The 22,449-nt window shown below is 51.3% G+C and overlaps 1 protein-coding gene across 9 annotated transcripts in view; it reads right to left on the minus strand.

Moving 5' to 3' along the window:
* PDZD2 (PDZ domain containing 2) overlaps positions 1-22,449 on the minus strand; it is a 224,316-nt gene that overhangs the window by 3,374 nt on the left and 198,493 nt on the right. For all 9 annotated transcript variants that reach the window (XM_044233258.1, XM_044233250.1, XM_044233298.1 and 6 more), the window contains 8 exons: positions 22,207-22,363; positions 19,868-20,664; positions 15,712-15,859; positions 9,341-13,394; positions 8,479-8,596; positions 4,801-4,902; positions 3,879-4,140; positions 938-1,072 (listed from right to left, as the gene is read on the minus strand). In XM_044233258.1, the coding sequence (XP_044089193.1) occupies positions 938-1,072; positions 3,879-4,140; positions 4,801-4,902; positions 8,479-8,596; positions 9,341-13,394; positions 15,712-15,859; positions 19,868-20,664; positions 22,207-22,363 (5,773 nt within the window). The remainder of the gene's footprint in view (positions 1-937; positions 1,073-3,878; positions 4,141-4,800; positions 4,903-8,478; positions 8,597-9,340; positions 13,395-15,711; positions 15,860-19,867; positions 20,665-22,206; positions 22,364-22,449) is intronic.

Consider the following 22,449-nt stretch of genomic DNA (forward strand, 5'->3'; position numbering starts at 1 on the left):
GTCTATATGACAAGCTTGTGGGTGTGTTACATATACCACATATGGGTACTCTTAATACTAACTATGACGTTACATAGAATACGACATACAGTAGATTTTTCTATGTACTGGTATTAGTATCATTATACTTTTTAAAAAATTGTTTAGAATGAGCACATGTGAGCGTGCTGGGGGGCGAGCGGCAGAGGGGGAGAGAGAATTTGCAAGCCGACTCCCTGCTGAGCGTGGAACCCCACAGGGGGCTCCATCTCACCATCCTGAGATTAGGAACTGAGCCGAAATCAAAAGTCAAATGCTTAACCAGCTGAGCCACCTAGGCGTCCCCAGGATAATTATACTTTTAATATAATTGTTTAGCTTGAGAACCTGAAGAGATTTGTGAGAACTGTCCAAGATCATAAAATGACTGATCAAGTTCATAAAGAGACCTCTTATCTACCACGTGTTTCAATCATCTTTACTGCCCTCAGCTCGCTTTCCTGAAGTCCAGTAGTTGAAGTCTAGTATTCGAAACGAATACTATCTCGGTCCATGGTAATCACCCCGACAGGCAGTTCTTGATGGCACTGGCTTGGTATGTTTATATCAATCCCAGCTAATACTAGTTACGAACACGGAGTTTGGGCTCTGGTGTAGAGGTTAGGGATGCTGACCCTGGCACCAGACTGCCTAGGACCAAGCCTCGTTCTGCCCCTTCTGTCGTGTGACCTTCGGTGCTTGTGTAACTCCCCTGTGGCACACACCGTCTCTTGTGAAACAAGGATAATGGTACCTATCTGATAGGACTGTTGGCGGGGAGGCAACAGGAGTTCAAACACTTAAAACACAACAGGGTTGACATACAGTACACCCTGTATGTGACAGAATGCAAACACTTTCTAAATGGAAGGCACAGGCACACACAGGAGAGAGCCGACGGGCCTTTCCAGGGCGTTACCTTTGTATACTCTCTTAATGAACAGGGGCCCGTCTCCGGCTGTTGAGGATTTCCCTCCGTCCAGACTCAATCCCAGCCCAGCGGAGGTCTTCAGCACTTCAACACACAGCGCATCGTGTGAAGAAAGGCTTCTCCCTGCAGCAACGACATTTGGAAGGATGGAAATGACAAGGGCACTCCTCACCTCCTATCCCGTCCCCCAAGTGTCTTACCCCAGCACCCGAGTCCCATCTCCCTTTGAAACCAGCGTTAGGATGGGTCTCTCAGATTTGGAGCTGACCTCGTGGTTATGTTCCTGCTGTACCTGCACCATTTGCTCTTCACGGCATTTTTTTTTTTTTAAAGATTTATATATTTATTTGAAAGAACACGTGCACGTGAGCAGGGGGAGGGCCAGAGAGAGAGGGAGAGAGGCAGACTCCCCGCTGCGTGCAGAGCCTCATGGGGGGCTCGATCCCAGGACCCCAGGATCATGACCTGAGACGAAATCAAGAGCCGGACGCTCCGCAGACTGAGCCACGCAGGCTTCCCTCAGCGCTTTCTGGAAGCATGGAGGCGGCTCTGGTGCCCAGGCAGAAACCCTCAAAGGCCAGACTGCTCCCCGCGAGCTCCACGCGCTGCGGTGGTGTGTCTTGGTGAAGCCACGCTTGGGGAATCAGATCCGATCTCCTGCTGTGCGTCACAGGCCGGGACTGCTAACCGGCAACACCCTCGCAGGAGACTGTGATTGTGGACCCCAGAGCTCCGCGCCTTCCTCCTTCGGCCATGCATGCGTATCACGCACCAGCTGCCCTCGCCTCTCCCCACGGCAGGGTGTGGAGTGGGGGCGGGGCACGTTTCTATGGCAGTGGGTCCTCCACTGCAACCAACGTGTGCCCGCTCTGTGTGCTGGTGTGGAGAGGCCTGGCTGGGATCCGTCTTGAGATCTGAGTAGCGATGGTGAACTTGCCTCTTACTCTCTTCCTTACACACCGCGCTGGTGAAGGATGTTGAAGAGGTGAGTGGAAAGGCATGCCGAGCTCTCTGGGAGGCAGGGGAGGGACCACAGATTGAACTGCCCCCTTGGGCTTGAGGCCAAGGTAGCCAGCATCCCTGCCTTTGAACAGAAAGGTCAGTCCATTAGTGGGGCTTAGAGAAGGTCAGTCCACGTTCCGCAGGGTCTGAAGGCAACGTGCGGACAGGAGCAGCATGGTTTTCAGTAGGTCAATCGCTTGCTGTTAAACAGAACAGGCCTATTACAGTAGCTCTCAACTCTGGCCCGGTTCTATTGAAATCCCCTAGGAACCTTAGAAAGTTAGTGACTCAGGACCTTGGCCCCCACCCTCTCACCCCTCAGGGTTTCTGGTTTCATTGAGCAGGTGAATTTGCTGGGCAGGAAGATGGCCCTGTGCAACCTCCTGCCTCCATCTCCAGGTGGGATACTCTCAGGACATGGGAGAGGATAGTTCCTTGGGTTCAGGTGGAGCCCTGGGCAGGGGAATTTTAAGGAATAGGAATATGAAAAAACAAAGCTTAAGCCCTGAAAGTGCTTACGATTTGGTGACTATGTAGAATCTGGTTCAAGACCAGATGTTCTGAAGGTGTCCCAGGAATACTTAATGATTATAAATGACAGGATAGCCTTCCATATCCTGAGTCCATGAGTCTTAAACATTCTGGAAGTTGCTGGGATTAAGCGCCAAGTGGTTTCCTGTGACGTTACATTTCTTGGATCCACTGAGAACACATGAAGTAACGGAGACAGCGCTGGGGCAAAGGTGAGCGTGACACGGTCTGATGACTTCAGGTGCGTCCCAATCCTGGGAAGGGTTTCAGGCTTCCAGCAGCGCAAAGGCTAGACAACAGAGGAGGGTGAGAATCCTCCAGGCCCGTGGAGGCATCTGGACAAGAAGAGTTTCCCACCTGTTTGGCGGACATGAGAGCAGTCACGGATAGCCCAGGCCACCACTGAGGCCAAGTGGAACAGAGGAATTCAGCTTCCCTTGACTTTATTAGGGAGAGATGTTGAGAAGAAACCAAAGGCCTCCTCAGAAGGAAGTGCCCTGCCCTGAGCTACCACAGACTCTTCTTGCTTTCGGGACTGTAGACATTGCTCCTGAGACCACCACGGAGGTCTGAAGTAGTTCTCTTGAAGGCCGCAATCAGCCCAGTGCTTCAGAAATAGAAGTGGTACTTAGTTCCGAGCAAACAGCTCGTATGCCTTCCCAGTGAGCCTTGTGATGACAGGATGGACAGCGCTTAGGAAATCCACTTCCGAAACTCTTTATAAGCTCTGTTGGTTAAGGCTAGAGTCTCCGTTTTCAAACATCTGTGCCTCCTCATTTCCTTATGTTCTTCTAAAACCGGAAAGAATATAAACCCTGGTGTTTTCAAGGACAAATGGCAGTTCTGCAATTTCTGCTGCTCTCCATGATGCCCCTTATCACAAGAGTTTCGTGTTTTACCTACTGGCCACTTAGGTCCCAAGAAGATATAGCTGTGAAAGGGCTTCCCTCTTCGTACAGGCGGAGAAACCGTCAAGCAGCTGTTAAGTCGTCAACAGTATGGCTTTAACTACAAGGGGCAGTGGTTTCTAACTTACTAGGAACACTGTTTTTTCCAGAAGCATCCACAAACATTAGACTTTACTACATTTGATTTCTTATTTCTTCTTTTTTTGAGTGGAAGGGGGACGATTTGGGGGGCAGTGGGAAGAACAGAGGGAGAGAAAGAATCCCGAGTAGGGTCCAAGCCCGGTGTGGAGCCTGATGCAGGGCTCAGTCTCACAACTCTGAGATCATGACCTGAGTCAAAATCAAGAGTCCAGCACTTAACCAACTGAGCCACCCAGGGGCCCTCCATTTGATTTTGCAGACCCTGAGGGCAGTAGTTCCTTTTTGTCCAGCCAGGATCTACTCTGCCAGCTGCCCACTCCCTGCCAGCTGTTGAGCTGGTGTCTTACCTAAACCAGGCTCCAGGGCGCTGGTCTTTCTGGAGAGCGAGCCCTTCCCGCTGGCTTCCTGCCTACTGGAGGGTCTGGGCTGATCGTTCCCTTTCTTGATGACCACGAGGACATCTCTGTGCAGCTGTGCTTGGTGCAGAATCTTGAGGACATCCCCATGGGCTAAGCCAGCCAGTGAGGCGCCATTGACGGACAGAAGGAAATCCCCTCGGTTCACAGTCCCTTCCTGAGAAGCAGCCCCCTGAGAACACACCCTGTGCACCTGGGGCGAGGAACGACAAAAGCCAAAGTATTTGGAACCTTTAGTAAAAGCAAGAGGGTGGATGCAAACCTGTAGTAGAGGAACTTTCTACTGGCAAGTTTGCAAAATCCTACAAATGTTCACTGAAAGCCTATATGCAGTGTGACGGATGGAATTACAAATGTCAGTGCTGGCATCTGAACACAATACATTTTTCCCTCAACTTCTCTCTAGCGTCTAATCTGTGCTAGGCACTCCGTGGGGCAGAAAGTTCACAAAAACAAAAAGGACCTGGTCTGGTCTCACGGGTGATCTTCGAGGCCTTCAAGTGATCTAAAATTGGAGGTGGTTCTTGAGAAGGAAGTAATTTCAGAAACATATGCAGATTTGGTCAGTTAATTCTAGTGTTTTCTAGTGCTTAAATAAAATGTTCAGGTGAATATGAGGAAACTCCAGAAAACTGTGGTTATATATATTGGCATCGAATAGGTCACTCTGTGGTAAATGTGTGTATCTGTGCCAGTGACTAGTAATGTCTGTCCCCTACTTCTCCATTTTTGCTCTATTAGGAGGAAACAAACACCAGCGTTCTTTGAACACACGGACAGGACTTTGTCCTCATCACCTCTGAGGCTGCATCAGGAGTGACCTCCCAGAGAGCATCTTGATGTGGTCACTTACCACAATTGATTTTGGCTCCACATCTGTCCCTCCTGCCACAGTGAATCCCAGACCTGAGCCTTCTTTTTTATTCAAGACTATGAAGCAAACATCTTCTTTATTCTAGTAAAAAGAAACAGAAAAAAGTCCAGTTGACCTCTGAATAACCCGGGGTGTGGCTCACCGACCTCTGCTCCATCAAATCTGCAGAGAATGCCGACCCTAAAACTTAACCACTAATAGCATGTCATTGACTGGAAGCCTTACTCAGAACAGAAACAGCTGGTTAATGAATGTTGTACACGTTTTCTGTGTAGTATAAAGCTAGAGAAAAAGGTGATTAAGAAAATCATAAGGAAGGGGTGCCTCGGTGGCTCAGTCTGCCTTCGGTTCAGCTCATCATCCCGGGGTCCTGGGATCGAGCCCACATCGGGCTCTCTGCTCAGTGAGGAGTCTGCTTCTCTCTCTGCTTGCTGCTCCCCCTGCTTGTGATTGATCTCTCTCTCTCTGGCAAATATAAATAAAATCGTAAAAAAAAAAAAGGAAAATCATAGGAGAATCAGTAATAATTCTGTAAAAATCTGATGCATAAGTGGATCTGTGCTGTTCAAGAGTTGGCTGGCTGTTCCTCGCGCCAAGGGTTAGGAAGCTCTGATGGAGTGAGTCCTGGCGCAGGGCTGTTGAGCTGCTCAGCACAAACCCGGTGGTTTACTCGGGAGCTTTCGCACAACACTGGAATGGGAGGAGCTTCATCTCAAGCGTCCTGCACCCCTCCTGGGTGGTGCTGACAGGAAGGCGTTTTGAGGGACACCTTGTAGCTGCGGGCCCGCAGGGTGGACATGAACTAGGACGGGGAAGGGGCTGCAGACAATTTAGGAGCTCTTCCAGGCACCGGAGTATGCCTTCCCAAATCTGAGCAGAGCACGTCATCTGATCACGAAGGGAATTCTTTTTTTTTTTTTTTTTTAAAGATTTTATTCATTTATTCGACAGAGAGAGACCACAAGTAGGCAGAGACGCAGGCAGAGAGAGAGAGAGGAGGAAGCAGGCTCCCTGCTGAGCAGAGAGCCCGATGCGGGACTCGATCCCAGGACCCTGAGATATGACCCGAGCCGAAGGCAGCGGCTTAACCCACTGAGCCACCCAGGCGCCCCACGAAGGGGATTCTTTATCGCACAGCTGTTTATGTCTACAGTCGAGCCAAGCCAGTGTCAACAAGAACAGAGAGAAGTAGTGCCAAGAGGAGGCAGGATGAGAGACACTGAGGCCACTGATTTATGTCCCTGTCCTGCCACGTTCAGTTCACTGGATTTTAGGTGCAGGTAAGGGACTATCATAAAATACAAAATATGTTAAAACATATAAACTACCTTAAAACTATCAACTCTTATTGAGACTAGAACATTCCTAGTAGTGTCCTAGGGTTAAGTAGCAAAAGACTGTCCTATGTTTCAAGCACCAAAAAAAAAAAAGATATTTAGAAATAAAATACTTCAGATAACTGAGTTGGGCTAATTATTCTGAATGGTGACTTCCTTCACTCACACACTATCTGATGAAGCACCATCTTAAAGGTCTGCATTGCTAGGTTCCCCACGGAGTGATATACAATCTGTCAGTTCAAGGTGTTCCCAGTCCAGCAAAAGAAAATAATCTAATAATAATAACCCTTCAGGCTTGCTTTGATGAGAAAGAGTGAAAACACTGAACAGAGAGAACCATCTCCGTAGTGTGCTAGGGAGGGAACCCAGTATTTAAAAAAAAAAGAGTTCAGTCCTATTAGTGTGTGCCAAAGCGCAACCCCAAGCATTTTACACCTCCCGAAAGAAGTTCATTCAACCCAAATCCCCACAGGTCGACACTAGAATATCGCGCAGACTGACGGCGAAGTCCAGCCGTTTCCGCAGTCAGACCCTGTTCAGTGGAGGGAATGAGGACCAGGCTTTCCAGTGAAAATGGGAGCATGTGGTCCGGTCAATGACTTCTGTGTAGCTTCTGGGAGGTGATGCTTGATACTAAAATAGTACTTCTCAGATACTTAAATGCCTTTATGGGAGCAAAGACAATATTTGAAAATGGAATTCTCTTGCATTCCAGGACATAACACCAAAATTTCAATTTACTCAAATTTATTTTCTATTCCTGTTTAAAGATACGAGTGTTCTAGAAGCTGTCAGGCCAAATCTTATCTCTAAGTAGCTCAGCACAGCATCAGGGAAGCTACACACACTGAGAGCTCCCCAAGGTTTGGGTGCGCTGGGGTCAGAGGGGCCCAACTGATTTTCTGCCTCTGATCTCTTCACAGCGCCCCCATTAGGAAGCCTCGGGAATTGCTGTGCACAGTTCCATTTTTAGCGTCCCCACAAACCACACACTACAAAAGCAAGCAGGAAACTTCTGGGGTTGGTAGCCTGAGCACATCTCTGCTCACGTGAAAGCAAGTGAAGACTGCAGGATTATAAGGGGGAAAAGCCGTGTTCTGATCCAGGCAGGAATGCCCTTCCGCAGCAAACCACAGTATGGTCTCCTGCGAAGTGTGGAACCAGAGCCGGGTGAGAGGGGAGGTCGGAGACCCCAGAGGATGCCCCCCACCCCTCCTGGTGGCACTTGGCATTCTGTCCACATGAAGAGTCTTCCCTTTTGTTTGTGGTCCCTGAAAACGGCATCCCGTTTGTGAGCTGGTTGAGACCTTTTGCTTTTCTCCTCCATTTCCTCTAACACTGTCATTTAGTCCGGAGGAAAAGGGACCCGGCGAACCGTGATCCCACCGTGCCACCTGGACTGGAAATGCCAGAACAAGACTTGCAGGCGGGCGACGCTTGCTTATTGTCACAGGTTGAAGGAAGAAGGGAGATGACAGACTAGTCCCTTTTACTGAAAGTGAAAATGCTGGATGTCTCGAGGCTCACCGCACAGACCCAAACCAGTGGGCTGAGGACCAGCGGGAGTATAAATAAGCTAAGGGCCACTGGTCTCCTCCCCATCCTGGTTCACTCCTCAGGAGATGCCAACAGCACAGCCTTCCTGGGTAATATGAGAATTTCTGGAACAGTGTTCTTGGACTTATCAGAGAACCAGGTCTGTTACCAGTCGAGAAGATTTGTTCATAGTTACTTTTTTTTTTTCTAAACAACTATTTATTAGGGTTCAAATCTCTATGGGTAGTCCTAAGAAATTAATGTTCTTCAGCGACATATTCTAGATATGAACCCATGGCTTCCGTTTGTTGAAGGACCTCCTCTGTAAGGACCACCGTGTCTGGAACCCCAGGCTTCAGAAGCTCCGGGGCTGCGGGCCGGGTAGGCCGGGCTACACAGACGCGCTAACCCGCGTCCCCAGCAGGTGGCTCCCTTGACAAGCAGTTGAGGTCCAGAGATGCGCTCGCGGTCCTTCCCTCCCATCTCCAAGGCCCGAGTTCCGTTCTGAGGACCCTCAGGGGACACACTCCAGACGTGGGGGGTGAGGAAGGCAGCTCGTCAGTACTGGGGAGTCACACCAGCAGCTGCGCCTGGATTCCAGAAGGCCTACCTAGCTCGAGGAGCGAGCCGCGGAGTGAGACCGCAGTCAGACCCCGCTGAAGAGCTTCCCGCACCGACCTGCGGTGGGTCCCGGGGCTCTCGGGGCTCTCGGGGGGCCCAGTCTGAGTGCGCATGCGCGCGGCCGCCGCTCCCTCGCCCCCGCTTGTCCGGTTTCGCTCACCTCTGATTGTGCTTTCGCTTCCTGAATGAGAGTGAGGACGGTCGATGGGGACCCCACTGATGACAGAACAGACTGCACTCTTTGCTGGTCCCCCGCTGAGATGAGAAGCTGATCCAAACTAAAGAATATAAATATATTTGAAGAACATTAAAGAAAAAAAGTGATTTTTCCATTTTATAAGGACATACTTCAAAAGATCTTCTTTCTACCAAATCATGCTCTTTCGGTTCTAACAACTCTTCGTGCAGACCAATGCGGAATCCTGAGAGCTCTAACAGGAACTTATTCGCTGCCAACAGCTCGGGGAAGGACTATGGCTTCTGGGATCCCTCCAGAATGTTAGGGAACCAATCCTGGAGCTTAGAAGAAAATTTCTGACACACTAAAAAATATTCTTTAAAATATGTTAGAAATTTTCTGCTGAACTCTGGTCACCTTCAAAGGCCCAGGTTCTCCCCCGAGGTGTGTGGTAGGTGCCTAGTCCCTTCCAGGCTCCTCTCCTGGGCTACAATCTGGCAAAGACTTTCTCTGCAGGCACTGTGTGTTCTAGTATTGACATTAGAAACAAAGGGGCTAAACGTAGTGTGGCATCCTGGAAGAGAAAAAGGATGTTAGTGAAATTTGTTCGGTGAAATCAGAATGAAGTCTGTAGTTTAGTTCATCGTGTTCTGCCAGTGTTAACTCCTTTTGCCAACTGAACCATGATTACGTCAGATGTTCATTCACATCGGGAGGCGCTGGGTGAAGGGTTCTTCACAGGAGCTCTCTGCATTCTCTCTGCAACTTCCTATAAACCTAAAGCTACTTTGTAATTCTTTTTAAAAACGTTTATTTGAATAAAAGGGGAGAGGCAGATACTTACTTGACCGACCAGCCTTTTCCAGAAGGCAGATCCCAGGGGGTTTCACCCACATGATGGGCTGCACTGGGTCCCTCAGGCTCACTGGCTTTAGGGCTGCTTCTTCCTGGACAGGCCCCATCCCCTGGCTTCATGGGGCATGAAAGGGCGGTGGATCCACTGAGGCCTCCAGCGGGAGAGCCAAGCGACCTCCTGGGGACGATTTCCAGTTCGGTTTTGAAGAGCCCGGCAGTGGGCCCTGCCGGGAAATCCTCGCTGCAGAGCTTGTCCAGGTCTGGCATGCTCAGGGCACGCAGCTCCTGGAGCTTGGAGCGGGACAGGGGCGACGGCTGGGTGTGGCGCACGGAGGACTTGTTCCTCTTGCTGGGAGAGGCTGGAGTCACAGGGTGGGTGGGAATTCCAGAAGGACCGAGTGATTTCTTTGGGTCCGGGTCGGCGCCCTTGTTCCCAGCCTCTGCTGGGTTCTGCCGGGAGACCGTCAGCATCGTGCTGGACGGGGACTTGCTCATTTGGGGGATGAGGGTGCTGGCTTCACTTTGGCTTTCGCTGCAGGAACTCAGGCTGCGTCTCAGTGACCTCGCTGTCACGTCAACAGGGTGGCTGAGGCCCCCCGAAACAATGCTGCCAGATGACCGTCTCCCGATGGGAGGCTTGGAGCTTACTGACAAAAAGGGGGACGCCCCAGACTTGGCCACCAGCCGGTCCGAATTGGCCAGGTTCTCAAAAGACTTGATCCTCTGCTTCACAGAGAAAAATGAGGTAGATTCATAGTTCTGCTCAGGGTAGTAATGTCTTCTGGTGACTTTGATTTTGTCTGTGACTAGACAGCTCCTTTCTTGCACTGAAAGGACATCCCCTTCATCTGTGGTCGGAAGGTTCCTCGATGTCTCCAGAAGGGGCTTTACGCTATATACGCCCTGTCCGTTAGCCAGGCCAAGGACACTGCCTCTGGATGCCTTGGCCTCAGGGAGGCCCCCACTTGTCGCAAGGATCTGGCTGTCCCGATGCGAGCGACCTGGGCTGGGTAGGCCATGCCCCTCCCGGCCAAAATGGCTTGAAAACTGGGCGGGCATGGAGTAGGTCCTGGTCGCCGGCCTTGGTGTGAAGTACGGATGGTCCTCTGGTGCGGGGCCCCCTGCTGCACCATTCCTGGGCATCCCTAGGGAGCCTGACGCCTGGCTTGCCTTCGCCTGGGAGGAATCGGCCTTTTTCGCAGGGAGTTGTGGGGAGGAGGAGGAAGAGGCCAGTTTTGCCACGCCGAAAGGTCGCTGGCTTTCCGGCTCCACCTGGGAGGCACGAGATGGGAGCGTTGGTGGCTGATGTGCGGACGGCTCCAGGTACTGGTGACAGGGTCTAATTTCACTCTTGTCCTGACAGTTGCTCTGGGCCCAGAACCCTCCTAGTCTGTCACCCTCAGCGGGCTTGTCACTGCAGCCATTCTTTGGCATTCTCTCACAAGAGATTTCCACTATTTTCAGCTGGTTGGTTCTCTCTAGGGGATCGCCAGCAACTATTTTGCTTCCTCTGTCGCAAGTCACCCCTGGTTGGGCCGCCTGTGGCGCTGGATCCGTCTGGCTGGACCCGCGCCTCGCGCTTGGCCCTGGAGGTGGGACATCCTGCCCGCGGGTGGCTGGGGACGCGCTGCTCCCCGAGGCCGCAGGGGGTGCCCTGCTCTCCGGGCTGCACCGCGGAGACCCGGGGGCGGCTGCGTAAGGGCCGTCGGGCTCCGGGTGGAAAGCCGCCTGCGATCTACGGCACGCGCCTTGCTCAGGAAGGGTCCTGGGGGAGGTGTGGGGCGAAACGGAGGCTGGGACGCTCGTCTCGGACGCGGGGGGCTTGGGCGACCCCGAGGCAGCAGGCGGCCTGCTCTCCAGCACGCACTGGGGGGGCCTGGGGGCTGCTGTGGTGCTCTTCTCCGGCTCCTCCGGCTCGGTGGTGTGGAACCGGGGGGCTGCTCCCTTGGGAAGCGCTCTGTGGGAGGTCTGGGGCGAAACGAGGGGTTTCCTGGGGTCCATCCCACCGGCCTTGGCCGCAGGAGCAGCAGGGGCCTCCGAAGTGACCTTGCTCTTGCTTTTGATGCTCAGTCTCTTCAGCTTAGGGCCGGACTTGGGTTTCTGACCGTTGTTTAACTGTGTTTCCACGGAACTCTTTTTAGGTGGGTCTTTATTTTCCAGGCTCACTTTCAGCTGTGGGGGGCTCTGAAGCCCAGCAACCCCCTTTTTGTGGCAGGAACTCGACCCCTGACTTTTGGAGTCAGGACTCCTGGCGGGCACCACGGGCTGCTCCTTTTCCGTTTTGCCCTGTGCGGCTGAGCCGTGGTTATTTTTGTTTATTTCTTTAAACCAGGCCATGATGGGCCTCCGGGAGATCATTTTTGGTTTCTGGAGTGGGTCATCCACGTCCTGACTTTCGGAGATGTGCAGAGTCGTCAAAACGGATTCTCCATTCTTAGGGCCATCCGCGCTGAAGGGGGATGGATTTTCAGCGTCACTGACATTTGTGTCTTGTTTTTTATGGGGGGTTTTGTCACCGAGCAGGTCATGTTCTAGACCGTTGACCACGTTCAGACTGCGGAGAGTGACCGGAAGGCTGTGGAAATGACCGGGGGCCTTAGGGGGCCGGCCGCTCTCCACAGCGGAGCCCGCGCGGGGGGCTTGCAGGGCTTCTTCTTCACACGAGGGCCTGGGGTCCCGGGACGGCCTTCGGTCTGCAGGAAGCTCATGCTCCCGAGAGCTTGTATCCGAGAGAGAAAACGGCTGGGAAGAGTCCGGCATCGCAGGGCAGGAGGTGCCAGGGACAAAGGACGCTCGCTGGCGCGGGTTTGCCACCACCTGACGGAGCGCGCTGTGCTTCAGCCGCAGCGCTCGGGCCGGCGCCGGGCAGGGTGCAGGCTGGGCGGGGGCGGGAGCAGTAGCTGAGGGCGCGTGGGGGGAACCATCTGGAGAACAAATCTCGATTTGCTCCTCCTCAGACTCGGTAGTGTTTTCCTTGTGAGAAGAGCGGCGAGAACGAGGAGGTGACCAGTTGTCCCCGCTGGAAGCTCGTGGGGCTTCGCTGAGCGATTCCGGGTCAGAAGACGAGTCTTCTGCGTCACCGTACATGGATGAGAGGGATGGCTCTGTGCTGTCGCCGAGCCCTGACAGGGACAGGCTGTCTTCCTGAAAACTGCTGAAATTTCGAGAGTAGTTGCTCAGGAAGTTTTTGTTCACAGTAAAGTGTCTGTCAGGATTAATGGAATCCAACACGGAAGGCTGGGAGGCCCAGTGTGGGTGAGGGGGCTGGCCAGCAGCTGCCCACGTCCTCCTCGGGGTGGGGGTCTGGCTCCCCAGGACTGGCTCGGCAGGGCGGGAACCTCCGCTTCCCGCCCCCGCCGGAGGCTGGCCCTGAGAATGTCCCTCAGGAGTCAGCTGGTCCCCTCCGTGAGGAGACCGGAGTCTTGGTTCTGCCGTATCCAGCTCCTTGCTGAGTTTGTCGATGTCGGTCACCGGACTGCCCCCGCGTTCCCCGGGGCAGCAGTGGCCCGAGACACTGCCACACGCCCCGCCAGCCTTGTCCGCAGGAGACGGCAGGGTGCGGCTGGCCTGCGGGGCCCTCTCGGACCCACAGTCTGTTCCCTTGAGCAGAGCAGAGCCCCGGGAGCTTTCGGGTACGAGGACTGCCGTTGTCTGTGGAGCCCTGCCGTGGTTGCCGGGAACTCCCGGTCTCTCCTCGGGGGGCGTGAGGTCTCGAGACAGGGCGGCACCCGCTGGAGATGCTCGCTCTGCCTCAGGTCCTCCCCCGTGGGCAGCTGCCTTCCCGGGCGAGCTGGCTTCCGGGGCTGCTGGAGTGTTGCTGAAGTCATGCTGAGCCGCTGCCGTCTTCTTGGGGGATGAGCTGCGCTCCGGGCCGGGTCCCACTTGACATCTGTCCTCAGACTCAGGAACCCTGGGTGCCACTGGCTCTCTGGGGTCCTCAGGCCGCCTGGCTTGCCCTGTGTCCACGGAGGTCTTGCTGGGGTCAGGATGAGCTGCCCACTTCTGCCCTGGGGTAGGGACGAGGTCTGGGGGGCCAACCAGTCCTGGGGTGGGAATATAAATGAAAGGTGGGGGATAGGGGAGAGACAGGGGAAAATGCGAGAAAATAGAAAAACTATTAAAAAAAAAAAAAAAGGAAAACTTATTATTTTTTTTTTTCCCCAGAAAGACCTTCCATAACCTAAATGCAGCCTTCCTGTCATTCTGTTCTTGCCTCTAAAATCACAGAGCACTCACATCTCCCAAATTCTACCCTGCTCTCGGTGCTCTGAAGCCCCTCAGACTGGCTGGCAGGATAAATCTGTTTCTGCCCCTTTTTCCCTTGGTTATCTTCAAGGATGGGGCCATCAGAAATCCTTCACTGGGTCTCTTGACACCATCTGCTCTGATGGCAAAAGCCTCAGGAGTCAGGTTCTTTCATCCTTTCACTTTGTGGTTCATTCTGCGGAGGTCTGGGCTCTCCCGGTTGGTGCTCTCCGTGGGTTTGGCCTCAGGGTGTGGGTCGTGAGCCGTGCAGTGTCGCCCAGTCGGGCTCTGACCTTTGGGGACTTGCGGCTCCGTGCAGGAGAGGAGAGAGGAGGCTGATTTGGGAAGACACAGGGGAGGTGCAGAAGGATGCAAGCTGGCCCCGCGCCTGAACCGGGTCTCGAGTGTGTGCAGAGGCCCGGGAGAACTGCGAGGCCACATGACCTGGGAAGCGGGGACAGAAGGGGTGGGGACCTGACAGAGGTCCCGGGGGAAGAGGTGGCCACACAGTGATGAGGAGGAAGATGAAGAAAATGGAATGAAAGCAGGGAGGAAAGAGCATGTGATGGGACAGGTGCAGGGAAAGGTGCCGATGCCAGGGACGGCAGGACGTGGTTATTCCAGGAGGTGGGAGCCTCTGTCCTGGGGGTACCTCCTTGTAAGGCTCTGTACACCCTCAGGCTAATCTGTGTGCCTCTGGCCCATGGCATCGGATAATCAGGGGAAACTGGCATAAAAGAGAACAGTAGATTTGCTATTTTCTTAGGAACCAGGGGTTATAGTGATGCAGTCACAATGAAAGCACCTGCTTTGAGAAGACGGTCTACCCAAATGTTACACTCCTTCCTCATCTCCCGCGCTAGTCATCTTAATTGCATATGCCTTTCCCCTCCTGAAGTCCCTATGTCAACAATGAAGGACTAATTATTAGCACTGTGCTATAAGTTTCTCATGCACTTCGTTTTCCTCCCAACACCATGAGGTGGGTCTGGTCTCCCTCTGCTTTGGAACAGTAGGGAACTGAGGCACAGCGTGGCTTAGCAGCGGGTGCAGGACCGCAGAGTGTACAGCCAGGGGTCACCTGGGAAGTCAGTCCCACAGCCTACCCCTAAACCCTGACTGCATGACCTCTGTGTAGACAGCACCTGGCTACAGCAAGGTAGGCCCATCAAGACCTCTGCGGAGACTGTATATAACTTCCCCAGGCCCCCATGAAAGGTGAGGGATATGCCAAGACTTGACTCTGTGGGCTCCTGTCCTCTGCTCAACCTTTTGAATTCCCTTCAGAATGACTTTCCTGCTTCTGCTGGTGCCAGCCGTGGGGAACAGTCACAACAAGACAAAAGGAGGGGATGTGAAGGTTATTCTCTAGCTTCGGATCTACTTGCTGAGCAAATCCTAAATTTTTATTAACAATTTGACTTTATTGCAAAGTGTGTAACTGAAGAGCATTTTTGAGGGAGGTTAAGTGACACAGAGGCAGTTCTCGATGTCACCCCCTTCCCCAATCTCATCATGGGAAGGACAATGACTCACTTATGGCACACGATGGGGAAGAGGGCCCAGCAGCCTTTGCAAACGATGTTGCAGGTGCGGAAGGCCACGGCAGACGTGGGTGCGGTTTCCTAGCTAGAGTCGGTCACAGAGGTGCCGAGGCAGACGCATTAGTGCTCAGGACGGCTGGCTGGGGCCAGCACCAGTCACCCGGGCCAAAAGCATCTTACTGACCTCTCTGCATGCCGCTCAAACATTATATTCTGCGGATGCAGGAAGTAAAAAATATTTCTCAGTGCATTTGATTTCACGTGAGCCGAGTATTGAAATTCTGAAGGGCAGGAACTCCTCTATGTCATCTCATGTCTCATTCATGAAGGCACCCATCACAAAAGAGTAAGGAGTGTCAAGTGGCTGGAAATGGACCACTCTGATGTGGAATTAAAACTATGAGTTCAGGCATGATGATCTAGTAAAGTTAAACGCAGGCAGCTTGTAAATATCACTAATCTGTGGAAGAGGTATTTTTTCCTCCCTCAAATTTCTCCACATGTAACATTTTTATTAGAGTAAGGGCTGCTCTCCCATCTTGAAGCTTAACAAGCAATGAAATAATCTTACCTGTCCTGGGTTGTTGACCCTGCTCTGGTGCAGCTTCGAGCAGGTTCTCTGGGCAGCGGCTGGCATCTGGGTGGGGCAGGGCAGCAGCAGGCTCCCAGTTGGCAGGGACATGCTCATCGCTGATGATGGACAGCTTCCCCAGAGATTCCTGGCACAATGACAACCATAAGTCACTGTTGACAGCTTTCAGGTTTTCTGCGCCCTAAGACATCACACATGAAAGCTCTGCTTTAAGAAATTTCAGAGATTCTGGGGGTAAGACCGCTAGAAATTACACGGTCTTGTCACTCTGCCTAAGCCTCGGTTTTCTCAACTTTGAAATGAGGGTGATCAGGGAAATGCAAATCAGAATCACGTGGAGAATCACCCGCAAGGGTGGCTGTGACCCAAAACGGAAATAACAGGTGTTGGCGGGGATGGAGAGGAAAGGGAACTACGTGCATTGCTGGCAGGAATGGGAAATGGTGCAGCCACTACGGAAAACAGTATGGATGTTCCTCAAAAAAATAAAAATAGAAATACCATACGATCCAGATATCACATTTCTGGGTATAGACCCAGAAGAATCGAAAGCAGGTTCTCTAAGAGATCTGTGTACTCCCGTGTTGATGGCAGCACTGTCTGCAATAGCTAAAATGTGGAAGCAGTTCAAGTATCCATGGAGAGATGAATGGATAAGCAAAATGTGGAACAGACCTATGGTGGAATATTACTCAGCTTTAGAAAGGAAGGAAGTTCTGACACATGCTACAGTGGGGATGAACCTGGAGGACATTATGGGAAGTGAAGGAAGCCAGTCACAGAAAGACACAGACTGTCTGATTCCATTTAGATGAGGTACTGGGAGTTGCTGACATCAGAGAGACAGTGGAGTGGTGGTTTCTGGGGGCTGGTGGGAGGGGATGGAGGGTTACTGTAGGACAGGCACAGAGTTTTCTGGAGATGGCGGTGATATTGCACATTATGAATGTTTGCCCCTGAACTGCATGCTTTTGTTAGGTGTATTTTACCACAGTCAAAAAAACTGGGGACAGGCGCGCCTGGGTGGCTCAGTGGGTTAAAGCCTCTGCCTTTGGCTCAAGTCATGGTCTCAGGGTCCTGGGATCGAGCCCCACATCGGGCTTTCTGCTTAGCAGGGAACCTGCTTCCTCCTCTCTCTCTCTGCCTGCCTCTCTGCCTACTTGTGATCTGTCAAATAAATAAATAAAAAATCTTTAAAAAACTGGGGACAAAATGGAGATAAGACTTGCCCTGTCTACATGAAAAAGTGCTCAACATCACTCAGCATCAGGGAAATACAAATCAAAGCCACAGTGAGATACCACTTCACACCAGTCAGAATGACTACAATTAACAAGTCAGGGAACAACAGATGTTCGCACAGATGCGGAGAAAGGGGAATCCTCCTACACTTTTGGTGGGAATGCAAGCTGGTGTAGCCACTCTGGAAAACAGCATGGAGGTTCCTCAAAAAGTTGAAAGTAGAGCTACCCTACAACCTAGCAATCACACTACTGGGTATTTACCCTAAAGATACAAATGTAGTGATCCTAAGGGGTATGTGGGCCCAAATATTCATAGCAGCAATATCCATAATTGCTAAACTATGGAAAGAGCCTAGATGTGCATCAACAGATGAATATGGATAAAGAAGATGTGGTACATATATACAATGGAATACTATGCAGCCATCAAAAATGAAATTTTGCCCTTTGCAATGATGTGGATGGAGCTAGAGGGTATTATGCTAAATGAAATAAGTCATTCAGAGAAAGACAATTACCATATGATCTCTCAGATATGAGGAATTTTGGAGGCAAAGTAGGGGGTTGCAGGGGGCAGAGAGGGGAAAAAATAAAACAAGATGGGATCAGGAGGGAGACAAACCATAAGAGACTCTTAATCTCAAGAAACAAATTGAGCATTGCTGGGTGTGGCAGGGAGGGATAGGGTGGTTGAATTATGGACAGTGGGGAGGTATATGCTACGGTGCGTGCTGTCAATTGTGTAAGAGTGATGATCCACAGACCTGTACCCCTGGGGCAAATGATACATTATATGTTTAAAAAAAAGACTTGCCCTGTCTAACTCATAGCGTTTTATTTTATTTTATTTTTTTTACTTTATTTATTTATTTATTTTTTTTTGAGAAAGAAAGAGAGAGCACACGTACAGTGAGGGAGGGTTGGAGGGAGACAGAGACTCTTAAGCAGGCTCCACGAGCAGCACAGGGCCTGACCCGGGGTTTGATCCCACGATCCTGAAATCATGACCTGAGCCAAAATCAAGAGTCGGACATTAACCAACTGACCCACCCAGGCACCCTCATAGAGTTTTAAATAAAAGAGGATTAAGTGAACCATTATAGAAACCACATGCAGCCCACAAAAGGCTACCTAGATGTAAGACATTATTGTCTTTATACTCGCTTAATGATATCCAGGACTGTAAGAGCAGCTCCTCAGTTTAGCACTTAGGGTTAGGACTTATCTGAATAAATGAAATTCACATTTAATATTTCAAAATTTCACTTTAGCCAAGTGTCAATTACTTTATCTTCCTTTCTTCTATCTAAAATCTACTATAAAAAAAGAAAATTCACTACGAAGTTATATCAGCTTTATTTAAAATTCACCCTCTGAGTTAAGTAGTCAGAAAGTGGCCCAAAGGTGGCAGCAGAGGAGAGAGCGGAACTGTATTTTAAAATGTTTGATCTTGTTATATGACATTGGTCTCAATTTAAAAAGTATTCAATAACAACAGTAGAAGACAACCAAGAAGAGTTAAACTTTTGTGCAAAAGTTTTAAAGGCATCTCGAAATTCTTATTGGGAATACTCATTCACAATGACAAAAGCTCTATATAAGTTATCATGAATAAAACCCCTGGTTTATATAGATATTCAAAACGGGCTGAGGATACTTTTTGAAAGAAGGGCTTAACCTATTAAGTTTGCATTTTAAAACACATATGGTCGGGGGGCCTGGGTGGCTCAGTTGGTTAACCTCTGCCTTCAGCTCAGGTTATGATCTGAGGGTCCTGGGATTGAGCCCCGCATGAGGCTCCCTGCTCAGCGGGAGACCTGCTTCTGCCTCTGCTCCTCCCCCTGCTTGCGCTCTCCCCGGCTCTCAAATAAATAAACAAAATCTTAAAAGAACATATGCTAGTTGGAACCAATAACACTTTTTAGGAGGATGAAGAAGGATCGATGTTTCTACTTTTTCTATACAGTTAACAAAAATCCCTTCTGCCTAATACAGTTTTTATGACTTCATATTTTCTGGGTCTGTTTACATGTATGTTTGTATAAAGCACTGGAACACGCATCTTTATAAACACGGCCTTACAATCACCTCAGAGAGAAACTATTTATGCTGAGATCGTAAACAACATTCGTTTCTCTCACACTCTCCTTGCTTAAGTGGAAGTTTGCTGATTACAAATGAGCAATTTGACAATTCTGCTTCGTGGTAGCATATGTGCAATAAAGCTGTAACATAAATAATACTGACTTGCATCTAAAGTGGTACGTTATAAGTTTCTTTTTTTAAGATTTTATATGTAAGTAATCTCTACACCCAGTATGGGGCTCACACTTAAAACCCCGAGATCGAGAGTCACACGCTCCCGACGGAGCCAGCCAGGCGGCCCAGCGTGTGATCGGTTTCTAGCGTGCCCATTATTTCATGTGATTCTCACAACGAGGGTATGAGTAGCTTTCATTCCACATCATCACCAAAGTCTGGGAGAGATAAGGGTTGCTCAGAACCTCATCAACTGGAGGGAAGCACTGTTAGGCTACGTTTGATGGTCAGCCCAGGTCTGGGAGACGATCTGGGTCCAAAACTTGCCTCCGTGGTCCCCCACCTGCCAGCGGAGCAGAGCCGGTGCTCTTCGCCCGTCTCCCACCACCCTTCCCTCGTGATTCCATCGTCCGGCAGGCTGATCGATGACCGGATCCCTGGGCACGGGCCCCCACCTCCCTGCTGATGCGCAGGCAGGCTCCCGAGCAGCCCGTGGACGGCAATGTATGACCCCCGGCAAGAGAAGCCGCCAGCCACTGACCCTCTTGCAGGCAGGTTATGCTCTCACACACCCCATCCTCACTCACAGGGTAGTGACTCAGGTCCCAAGTTAGGAAGAGGAGATCAGTTACCTTTTCCGCAGTTCCCCCTGGATGAAAACCAGTCCTGGTCTCTTTGCTGGAAGTGGCCCGGACACAGGGGACATCGGCTCCAGCGGTCAGGTGCACCGTCTCCGAGGTGCTGGGCCTGGCGTCAGCCTCGGGCCTTTTGTGATGTGGGCTGACTCTGGCCACTGGTTTGTGCCTGGACCCCAGGCTGTCATTCTTCTGCTGGGCAGACCTGGGGGGATCTGTGTTCCCCAGACTCTGGGTGCCTGTGTCAGCTTTGTATTCTAATTTGGGGGAACTCTTCGATCCAGAGAGCTCCTTCCTCCCTGAGCAGCCAGGGCCACCCCTGGGGGCTTCCGCAGAGGCCAACAGGTTGGCTGCTCGGGAAGGAGTGTCCCCCAGGCCCTCTGGGACACTCTCCTCTAAGTCCAATGAGCTGCCAAGGAGAGGCACCGAGGAGGCCTTGCTGACCACGGTTTTCTGGGGCTGTTCCCCCCGGCTGTTGATACCCGTGACCTTGGAAGAGGTCATCAGGATGTGCCTCGAGTCGACCTCTGTCAGAGGCCTGCTGGGAGCGGGAAGGGTCCCCGGGAGAGAAATGCAGTCCCCTTCGCCGTCAAACTCTTCCTCATCGCTAGCATCGTCTGTGTCATAGCAGCCCACCCTCCTCTGGCGGAGGAGCGGGTTCCGGGGGGGCTGCGGGCTTCCAGGAAGACTGGCTTGTCTGGCAACTGTCACCTGCTTGTGGAAGAGCCCAGAGGACCGCTGGCTTCCTAGCGTCACAAGGCTGTTGGCTCGGGGTTTTCCTGGCTCCTTGTGAGCTGGTGGGGATGGGGAAAGAAATAGTCCAATGAATAGGGTTTCCCGTCTGGCCTTGTTTGATAAATCCCCCCTCATTACACAGGAGCATTCCCACCCTCAAAACTGCTGGCCATTCAGCCTCTGGCCACTGACCACCCAGATTCAAGGATATGGCCTCCTGCGATTTGCACCCAGTAGACAGCCGGCTTCTCTCCCTCCTTTTCCTAATAGCCTCCCTTTTTGTTTGCTTAGTTTTATTTTATTTATTTTCTTAACCTCAACCTCTGGATTGTATGCTGCCTAGAGACAGAAATGTTTAATTCAACGTCCAGAATGCCTAACACACTGCTAGGGTTCAAACAAGATGCTGTTGCTGGGAAGTCCTCTTTGGGACGATGCCCCGAGACCAGCCAGCCCCACACCCCTGCAGCTTCTGATCACAAGAGGCCCTTCTTTCATTTGCAGAGACGGCTGGGGGCGGAGGGGTGCGGCACACAGAAGCTCCTAGAGCATGGTACAGGGAAGCCTGAGATTATATTATCTATGTAAGTTCCAAGCAGGGACGGGGAAAGCCTGTGCTGCTCAGCAAATCCTCCAGAGCTTGCTAAATGTATGGCGAATTACATGTGCTTCCACCAAGTGATAGAAATGCTTCTATCAGGGGTGCCTGGATGGCTCAGTGGGTTAAAGCCTCTGCCTTCGGCTCAGGTCATGATCCTAGGCTCATCGGGCTCTCTGCTCGGCAGGGAGCCCGCTTTCCTTCCTCTCTCTTTGCCTGCTTCTCTGACTACTTGTGATCTCTGTCTGTCAAATAAACAAATAAAATCTTTAAAAAAAAAAAAGAAATGCCTCTATCAGAGACAGGAGTAAGCTTGTCAGCTGTTCAAATGAGAGCCAGAGTGGTCAAGTCTGCCTATCCTAAGACAGGGATGTTCTGGTGCAGACAGTAGAAACAAACAAACAAACAAACAACAAAAGAAAAGAAAAGAAAAAAGAAAAAAAAAAAGCGAACCACACCAGCAGAAGCGGGAGGAATCAGTACGGTTCGCATCAGATCATTCTCTCATAGTACAGGGAGAGCGTGATCAAGGAGATTTAGAAGCAAACAACTGTTTGACAACATCGATCTCTTACGAGTTCTGAATCTTTCACTCAACTGCCTTCTTAAAACAATTCAGTTTGGGCCTGGTGAGGGAAGGGACCTGGGATTTGGCTAGAAATCCCTAAAACAGAAGGTTGTTAGGTGGTCGCGCTGATTTCATGCCATAAATGTCAAGATGATGCTACGTAAGTAGGATCTGAACACTGACCAGGTGAGCCACCTCCAACACTCGGGTACAGAATGTGAGCCTGGACCCTTCGACCCAGAACCAAGGGGCCAGTCAGCGGGGGGACGGGGGCTGTATTTTCCAAAAATAAATTCAGAATTTAGTCAGGGTAAAAAGTCGGCTTCTAGGCGACCAAAGCCATGGTTTCCAGGTCCCCGTTATATGTCCCCAGGACAGTATGCTGTCCTGCTATATAAACCAACAGGACCCGAGTCAGAGAATAGCATTGTTTACTGGAGGTTTTGGCTGGGGGGCCACCGTCCTCGGAGGTGCTGCCGCCGCTGCCTGGAGGGTCCTCATCCTCAGAAGCAGCCACCACGAAGTCTGACAGGGAGCCTGGGACGCTGTGGGCAAAGTATGGGGAGGCTTCGGCTTCAGACGTCAGGGCGTCCTGTTGGAGGAGACGGAGCGGGATGAGGAGGAAGGCACGCCGGAAGGCGGTTATCTGAAGCAGTAATTCCCGGCTTTCCAAGAACA

The sequence above is a fragment of the Neovison vison genome, chromosome 1 (assembly GCF_020171115.1).
Source record: "Neovison vison isolate M4711 chromosome 1, ASM_NN_V1, whole genome shotgun sequence".
In the NCBI taxonomy this organism is placed as follows: domain Eukaryota; kingdom Metazoa; phylum Chordata; class Mammalia; order Carnivora; family Mustelidae; genus Neogale; species Neogale vison.